The sequence below is a fragment of the Tasmannia lanceolata genome, unplaced genomic scaffold (assembly GCF_043159265.1).
Source record: "Tasmannia lanceolata isolate RefF3 unplaced genomic scaffold, GAP_Taslan_0.1 ptg000044l, whole genome shotgun sequence".
NCBI classification, from domain to species: domain Eukaryota; kingdom Viridiplantae; phylum Streptophyta; class Magnoliopsida; order Canellales; family Winteraceae; genus Tasmannia; species Tasmannia lanceolata.
The window spans coordinates 20462112-20471217 of record NW_027518721.1 but is presented as its reverse complement, the minus strand read 5'-3'; the positions used below and the strand labels follow the sequence as shown (position 1 = coordinate 20471217).

The following is a 9106-nucleotide window of genomic DNA, read 5'->3' as shown; positions in this document are numbered from 1 at the left end:
TGGGAAACAGTAAAATCGGACATTCTTCGATTCTTCATAGAATTTTTTGAGGGAGCCATCCTTGACAAAGGGACAGGTGCAACTTTTCTCGTCCTCATTCCAAAAATTGAAGGAGCAACAAAAAGCTCGGATTTTCGCCCGATTAGCTTGGTGGGCAGCCTTTACAAAGTCCTCGCAAAGGTTCTGGCGGATCGTATCAAAGTGGTTCTTCCTTCAATTATATCGGTCTGTCAAAGTGCCTTTATAAGCAACCGGCAAATCCTTGATTGTTCTTTAACAGCCAATGAAGCCATTGACTATTATTGGAGGAAGGGGGAAGGTGGCATTCTATGCAAGCTTGACATGGAGAAGGCATATGACCGAGTGGATTGGGCAGCATTAGATTTTCTCATGGGTCGTATGGGCTTTGGGGGTAGGTGGAGAGGGTGGATCCGGAACTGCTTATCGTCCGCCTGGTTTTCTGTCCTCATCAACGGATCAGCAAAAGGATTCTTCAAATCTTCTAGAGGATTGCGGCAGGGCGATCCTCTCTCTCCTTTTCTTTTCCTGATTGTGGCCGAATCACTGTGCAGACTGCTGAAAAAAGGAAGTGAGTTGGGGCTATATCAAGGGTTCCTTATTGGCAAGAGTAAGGTGGAAGTATCGCTTCTTCAGTTTGCGGATGACACTCTTCTGTTCTGTTCTCCGGTCATTTCCCAGATTCTTAACCTTAAAGCTATGCTTCGTTGTTATGAGATGGTTTCGGGTCAAAGATCTAATTTCGCAAAATCTCGGTTGTTCGCGATCAACGTTTCTGAGAGCGATGCATCCTTTTTCGCCGGAATTATGGGGTGTGGTTTAGATGTCTTTCCAGCAACCTATCTGGGTCTTCCTCTTGGTGTGGGTCGACCGAAACACAACCTATGGGCTCCTATTATTCAAAGGATTGAGCGACGTTTGGCCACCTGGAAGCGCCGGTTGGTTTCCAAAGGAGGTAGATTGGTGCTTATAAAGGCCGTTCTATCCAATATGCCGATATATTTTCTATCTCTTTTTCAATGTCCCGCCTCGGTTGCTAAACGCATCGAACAAATTCAGAGACGCTTCCTGTGGGGCGGATCAGGGTCTTCCAAGGGGGTCTCCCTGATTAAATGGAGTATGGTCTGCTTGCCTACTAAAAATGGAGGTTTGGGTATCAGGAGGGTTCAGAGTTTTAACCAGGCCCTTATGGGCAAGTGGCTGTGGAGATTTGGCGAAGAACAATCCTCTTTGTGGGTCCGGGTCATTGGAAGTAAGTATGGTTCAGATCATGGGCATTGGGACTCGGTTGATAATTTTAAACTCAAAGGTCTCACGGCTTGGAGGGACATCTTGAAGTTGAAGTCGTTATTTGCTCCTGGCGTCCGATTCAGAGTATATAGGGGGGATCGGATTCGGTTCTGGCAGGATCCTTGGTGTTCGGACAATCCTCTTCAAGTGATGTTTCCTGACTTATTCATCGTTTCATCTCAGAAAGAGGCCTGGGTATCGGAATGTTTTGTAAGGGAACATGGGAAGGTGGCTTGGTATCCTAAGTTTCGCAGAGACTTCTTTGTTAGGGAGTTAAACTCTTACAGCGCCCTCCTCTCCTTATTGGATTCTTGCTTCATCAAGTCTTCGGGCGTAGATCGTCGGATTTGGATTTGGAATCCTTCGGGGATATTTTCAGTCAAATCTTTTTATAACCATCTGATCCCTTCTTCAGTGGAGCATGTGTCCTCCTCGGTTTGGAGACAATCTTGCCCTCCGAGAGTTGCTTTCTTTGGGTGGTCGGTTAGCTGGGGCCGCATTCAAACTATGGATTTTTTGAGGAAACGAGGAATGTGGTTGGTAGATCACTGTCCTCTATGTTTATCCGCTGGGGAATCCATTGACCACCTTTTCATACACTGTAAGGTTGCTCGCCATATTTGGGGTCTTATTTTTTCTCGTTTTGGAATCAGTTGGGTCCCCTCCAACTCTATGGCTGAATTCATTCAGAGTTGGGCCTGGACTCCTTGGAAAACGAAAGGCAGAACGCTGTGGAAGATGTGTCTCCTGGCCTCATGGTGGTTCTTGTGGAAAGAGATGAATGCTCGTATCTTTGAAGGGAAGGCTAGATCTCCCTATTGGATTTATATTCAGTTGATAGCTGCGGTCATATCCTGGGCTCGAAGCCTTCCTCTGTTTCGTTTTGTTTCAGCTTTCGACCTCTGGGAAAGATGGTCAATCATATGCTTGGAATCGGCTACCAAAGTGAAAATCCTCCCCTCCTGGATTCCTCCTCCTCCGGGGTCCCTGAAACTTAACTTTGACGGATCGTCTATCGGCAATCCAGGAATGGCAGGAGTAGGGGGGTTATGTAGAAACCACAAAGGGGAAGTCCTCTGGGCCTACTCGGGGCCTATCGGAGTGGCAGACTCAAACGAGGCAGAGGTCCGAGCCGTTCATAGCGGGCTTCTCTCGATGCCTCGTCTAGAGTGCGACAAAATTATCGTCGAAGGGGATTCCTTAAATGTTATTCGCTGGCTTTCGGGTAACGCTTCTCCCCCTTGGCGATTTTTGCCTCTCTTAGAGGAAATAGAGGACAGAGCTAAGGGCTCCTCAATAGTTTTTCGCCATGTCAGGAAATCAGTCAATGCGGAAGCAGACACCCTTGCCAAGAAAGGAGTCTTTTGGGCCGCGTTTGAGTGCTTTGACTATCTACCTCGTTGAATTATTGTACTGCTATCTTTGTATTATCTTTGTTCCTTCAGGACCACCTCGGTTCTGTTTTTACATATATATATATATATATATATATATATATATATATATATATATATATATATATATATATATATATATATATATTCTGTTGCTCTTTTCAAAAAAAAATGTTGGGTGCATCTGATCACGAAGCCCTTCCTCGGCCTGCTTAAAAGAACACGGGGTGCCTTTTATAATTTTAGAGAATAATGGGGATTATTGCATTGCTTCTCTATTATGGCAAAACCGATGGAATGAAAGTCCACCGCTTTTTTCTAAGATTATAAAAGGCAACCCCCTGTTCTTCATGGCTTCTCACCTCTATACACCATCGCCATCATTTGGTACTCTAGAGGATTCACGGTCCGATAAGCTTCCAGGTATAGGATGAAGTGCTGAAAAATAAAAATACGTGAGATTTTGAAATGAATGCAAAAATTTTATTTTATAAACAGGATCCCATTTTAGAAGTGTTTTCTTGTTGCCTTTATTTTCCTACTACAGGACCACTCCAACCCAACACTTGTTGCAAGATTCGCATACCCCAAGCTTTTCTTGTAACCAAACACCATTTCTCTTTGTTTTTATCATTTGTTCACACGTCTTCTTACTCACCCGATCGATCTCACCACTTGCACCAAAGTCTGTCGGCATATACTTCTTGGCACACGTTGGCATGAATTCATGCTCAGTGTTACCGGGGTCGTTTCCCTCTATTGACCCGCAATTTGGATCGCACAACCCGAAACATGGTTCCTTTGTGATCTGGGTAGCAACTCCAAACATGGTTCATTTGCGATCTGGATCACTAAAAATAACGATCCGTAAGAATGAAAGAGAGATGCGCGCCAACATACGCTGAGAGAGACATCAACAATGGCTTTTCAATCTAACTATTCAGTTCACAATTTACACGCAGATATCATGCTTCATCTATTGTCTTATGCTCTTGAAATTTTGCTATTTCCCTTGTTGTTCAAGCTCAGCGAACTTTTTGGTTGATTATAATTTCGTATTCGTTCCTTAATTCACTTCATTTGACAATTTAACTAGTTTCCAATCCCATTATGCCTGTTATTTTGGTTTTTTTAGAATTGATTTTAAGTCCAAATCTCACACACATACACACCAACTAAGCCTACCCTCATCGTACCAGGTACCTTGCTACCATCGTAGTCTATACGCGTTCTCATATCGTGTACCAGAACGAACCGCGTTCCATGTAACATTTGTCATGCTCGATGAATTTAATGCCTCTCACACAATGGTACTTATCCCTTTATCTACCACATCCACATATGAATATAATTGGGCGCAAGTGGTTTTTCATACAAAACAATTATGATGGTTCCATCCAATAGATAAAGGCTTTTCGGTTGCTAACCATCGATTTTTGGGGCATAACTTTGATGAAACTTTTAGCCCCATAGTTCAGTCCCCTACAATTCGAATAATACAATTGTGGCCTCTTCGCCAACTTGACATGGGTAATGCCTTCTTACATGGAACCTTTGATACATATGTATACAAAACAACCTGCTGGTTTCATTGACCTCGCCAAGCCCAACTTTGTATTCAGTCCATAAATATCTTTACAGACTAAAGCAGGCCTATGGGCTTGGTATAGTTGCTTCAAAGATGTGTTTCTTGAGCTTATAAGTTAGGTTAACAGTGCCTACAACATATAATCTCTCTTCTATTTGCACTCCCCAACTGGATTAGATCTTTTTATTGGTATATGACGTTAACATAATTATTATGGGTGGTTTCCGTGGGTAACCCTCAAACTCATTATATCACTCTCCTTTCCATTTGATCTAAAGGATCTTGTTTCTCTTAATTCCTTTTTTCGAAATGGAAGTTATCTCACTCACCAAAAATTCGCTCTTGATCTCTTAGATTGCATTTCTATGACTGGTGCGAAATCAGTTGGAACTCCAGCCGCTAGTGGGTCCAAATTATCCAAACCTAATGGGTCCAACATATAATCAGATGTAATCCAAACATTGTATTGGAAGGTTTTCCAAAGGGTTTTTTTTCCTCATACTCGGTAAGCAGAAGAGAGGGTTGCTCTGGGTTGCATAGAAGGCTTAAGACAAAGGTTTTATCGGACCGGTGTGATGTAACATTGAACTATTTTGGTTCTAAATAATGGATTGTGCATTGCCTTGTCCATGAAGTAGCCCATTATGGTTAACCACGTAATTCTTGTTTTCTTGTGGCTGTTTGTATTCCTTCCCTTTGGTCGTTATGTTTTGTTGGTATATAGATCTTGTTTGTGTAAGATTTTGAAAAGTGAGCCTTTGTAGCTGCTCTCTCATGCAACACCGGGTCCTGGAAATTCTTCCTACGATGGTTCCTAGTGTTGTACTCATCTCATGTCCGCCTTGTTCTTAGGATTTGCATTTTCTATCCCACCCTTTCAAAAAAAAGACCAAATCCTTGGGTCAGAGGCCGATAAATGAAAGAAGAGTTTGATACAGGAGAAAGGAGGGGTGTACATATCAAAACAACATCGACACAGAAAGGAAGACCAGATGAAATAAGCTTTTTCAGATAATAAAATGATTGCATCGGCGGTCACATAACAACGCTCATTTTAGCGAAACCCTGTAAAAGATGGTAATTTAAACAATGCTACTGATATTCGCACTACATATTTTGATAATGGCACGAACTCACCTTGTCTTTTTATTTAATTAGCTCTCAAATGCTTTGGGAATGGGAAATCATAGTTAAATAAAAAAAGACAACGTCAGTTCACACCATTATAAAAAAAAATGCCGTGCAAATATCAGTTGTCTTCAAAGAAACCCAAATTCCCTTCATTTCCTTTCAGTCTTCAGCAACAGAAATACAAAAAGAAAACCTATCACTCTCATTGTTCTTCTCCTCCACACGTGTGGGAGATGACATAGGCGTGTAAAGTGGAGGAGAAGAACAAGGACTCACAAACGAAATCTCCTTCTCAATATCATTAAAACTCTCATTTTGAGATTTCTCCTCTTCAGATTCCAAATCTTCTATCCCCTCTTCGATCGTGAACAAAACCCTAGATGGCCCACCCAAACCCTCCCATTTCATCCGATCTCCCACCACACACTGGCCGGAGTCCGGGAATATGACCGGAGCTCCGGTGGGATCGACTTGGGACTGGGTCTTCCAGCAGAAGAAGTAGAGTGGCTCCTTAGATGGGTTATTGTACGGTTCGCCGGAAATTTCCTCGGTTTCGGTGTTTTCTCGCAGGAATTTTCTCCGGAGAAGGTAGCAGAGTCCGGCGATGAGAGCGACGGTGAAGATGGAGAAAACAAAAGTGAGTCCGATTACGAGTTTGCTGAAACCGGTCATGGCTTTCAAAATTCAAAATTCTCTTCTCAAAACATACAGAGAAAGAAGAAACAGAGAGAGAGAGAGAGAGAGAGAGAGAGAGAGAGAGAGAGAGAGAGAGAGATAACAAGAAGAGTAATTCCTCTTTTTTTGTTGTATTAGTATGGTTGTTGTATTAGTCTTCCACAGTTCAGGTTACAAGAGTGCGAATTTATAAGCTCCGTTTAAGTAAGTAAACTGAACTGATTTTTGGGAAAAATACCCTTAGACCCGCTGTGGCTTATGACACATTCAACTTAACTCCAAAAGTTAAAAAAGTTACAAGTAGATCCTGTGGTATCAAAACGCCACAAGTACACCCCCTCTGTCAAAGATAATCTGACGGAAAGACTAAAACTAACCATGGTTAATATTTTGATGACAGAAATACCCTCATTTGCAGAGGGATTACGGTTACGCCATTTCTCACCGCCTTCGACGCCACCACAGCCGTCGCGTCTCAGGCAACCGCCGTCACCTGCACTACATACACTCGAACCTCACCCCATGGCTACATCAAACCAACATTTCAAGAAAAAAAACTTTGATAAAAAAAATAAAAATAAAGCCCTAAAACATTAGGGTTTTTATTCAAATCATTATAATGATGTGAATGAAGACAAATAAAACTCCTAAATGGAAGGTTTATGTTGATAAATCAGCAAGGATTTGAATAAACCCCAATTTTTAGTTGTCAAGTATGAAAACCCTAATTTTCAGTTAGGAAAGACGAGGGCATTTTGGTATTTTCTCCCACGCCGTCCCCTCCGTCCAATTAAAAAAATCCAATGAAACCACATGAGGTCTACTTGTCACTTTTAAAACTTTTGGGGTTAAGTTGAATGTGTAGAAACCTATGTTCATTTTTCCCTTGATTTTTTTTTCCAACGGTAGTTTTGGTAATAAGTAGAGCACATGAAAGGTACGATTGCACCAACACCGATAGCTTCAATAAATGCATACCACATTGTGTACTTACGATAAGGGCCCACTGAAGAGACTATTTGAAAAGTGAATGTTATGAGGTGGGCCAAAAGAGTAGGCCTCCTCACTAGGGGTGGCAATGGTTCAGTTTCGGTTCGGTTCGACCCCCAAACCGAACCGAACCGAAATTTGAATCGGTTTAGTTTTACCAAACAAAAACCGAACCAAAACTGAATTTTCGGTTCGGTTCCGCCAATTTTGCCACCCCTTACTCATATTAATTGGAAATATTCGGTTTCGGTTCGGTTTGATCCCCAAACCGAACCAAACCGAAATTTGAATCGGTTTGGTTTAGGCTCGGTTCCGGTTCGGTTCGGCCAATTTTGCCACCCCTACTCCTCACACGTCCAAGGCAAATGCTTGCAACAAATAAGATGCCTTGATCCATTTCATCATGTCTTGGCACATACGAGGCAACCGTAAAACAGTAGAGGAAAGAGACACAATAAAACTTTTACAGGAAGGATATAAAAATCTAAGGAGACAAAGTTAGCAATGGGATACCGAGTCCAAGACCTTTTATCTTTCCCAACAGCAATAGGAACACTTACAGAAATATGGTCAACTGCCGGATCATCAGACACAGATGTAGATTGATTGACAGAGTGAGTAAAATCTTTACTTTTCCTCTTGTATAAACTTGTAGTGGCTGCTTATGAACAATACTATGTTTTGAGTAGTCATCTGAAGTAGCAATAGTCTCAGATATAGGAACTATGGTAGGTAACAGAGGTGGTGAAAAAATAGAATCAAGTTAGAAAGTTAGAAAGTTGAGTTTTGGTTGGAGTTAAAGTCTAAGTTCAATTTAGGAATAGAAATCTTATATATGGATGTATGTATGACTTGGGAGGGGAATTTTTAATTTTGAATGTTGAAATATAATTTTCTTTTAAAAAAAAAGAAAAAGAAAGTAGTTTGAGTTTATTTTGCTGCTCGAACAGGTATCCTTCTGCACTTATGCTTCTTTCTTCATTTTTTCTACGCTATTTTTCTGAAAATATAAAGCTATGAGCTCTGGGCACAGCAGATTGTAACCAATTACAATTTGTAGGGAGTAGTGCTGTGATTTTTTGTTAAGTGTTGTTATAATTGCCTTGGATGGTGAATTACTCTCTCAGCAATGAGTTTTATCCTATAAAATTCAATGTATGGACACAAGTTCTCCTAAACACTTGTTCTGACAAGAATCAAAGTCATACTTATCTCAAGGAAAGTACCATACACTTGAAGAGGCATTTCTAAAATTACACTGAAAAAACCTCACAAATCATGTACGTGCAGTGGAAGTACCATGTAAAAAGCTTGTTAAGCATTGACTAACAGCTTGAACTGAAACCTGTGACATAAAAAGTTCTTTTTTCCCCGATAATTGCTGGTCCTTGTTTTTCTTGCTGGTCTTTGTCGATAACAAGAAAATTATATACAGAGGTAGAACGAAGAGCAAACTAAAGGAGACAGAATCTCGTACACATTCTTCTTGGATATTACACATTAAACGCACATTATGGAAATTAAAGAAACCTTATACAGAGATGATTACTATTAACAATCTTGAACAGGGCTATCACCCAACCAAAAGACATCACCCTTGGGGATCCCACAAACTGCTCAAACATTTGCTTCCACATCACCCTATGAATTGCATATATGATATATGTCTAAGCTATTCCCTTCGTAAATATATATACAAGGAAAGCTCAAAAAAATATGTTGGATCAATCAGTGATGTGGTTAATTCTTGCATTTTAATAGTCGGTTCCTATTATACCGTTTCAGATTTCAAAATTCCACAATTTATTAAATAGAGGAGCTGAATTTAGAAGTTTGTACATATTCAAAAGAATGTACTGATGAATGATCATCTCTCAGGTCTTCAGTGAATCCAAAATTGTGGAATACACCATACAAGAAAATGCATTCGCACCAGGGAAAGGAGAGGTCAGAATGCTCTTTTCAAGTCTCTGAGAAATTATTTCACTATCTATATATGATTGTTGTGGCTGTACAAATA

General features: G+C 40.8%; 1 protein-coding gene across 1 annotated transcript; it reads right to left on the bottom strand.

The window, feature by feature from the left end:
- Positions 1-5580: 5580 nt before the first annotated feature.
- LOC143863410 (uncharacterized) lies at positions 5581-6093 on the bottom strand. The gene has a single exon (XM_077374074.1). The coding sequence runs from the start codon at positions 6091-6093 to the stop codon at positions 5581-5583; it is 513 nt and encodes a 170-aa protein (XP_077230189.1).
- Positions 6094-9106: the final 3013 nt, after the last annotated feature.

Coding starts and splice junctions, on each gene's coding strand:
- LOC143863410 (XM_077374074.1), bottom strand. CDS start 6,093: ATGACCGGTTTCAGCAAACTCGTAATCGGACTCACTTTTGTTTTCTCC.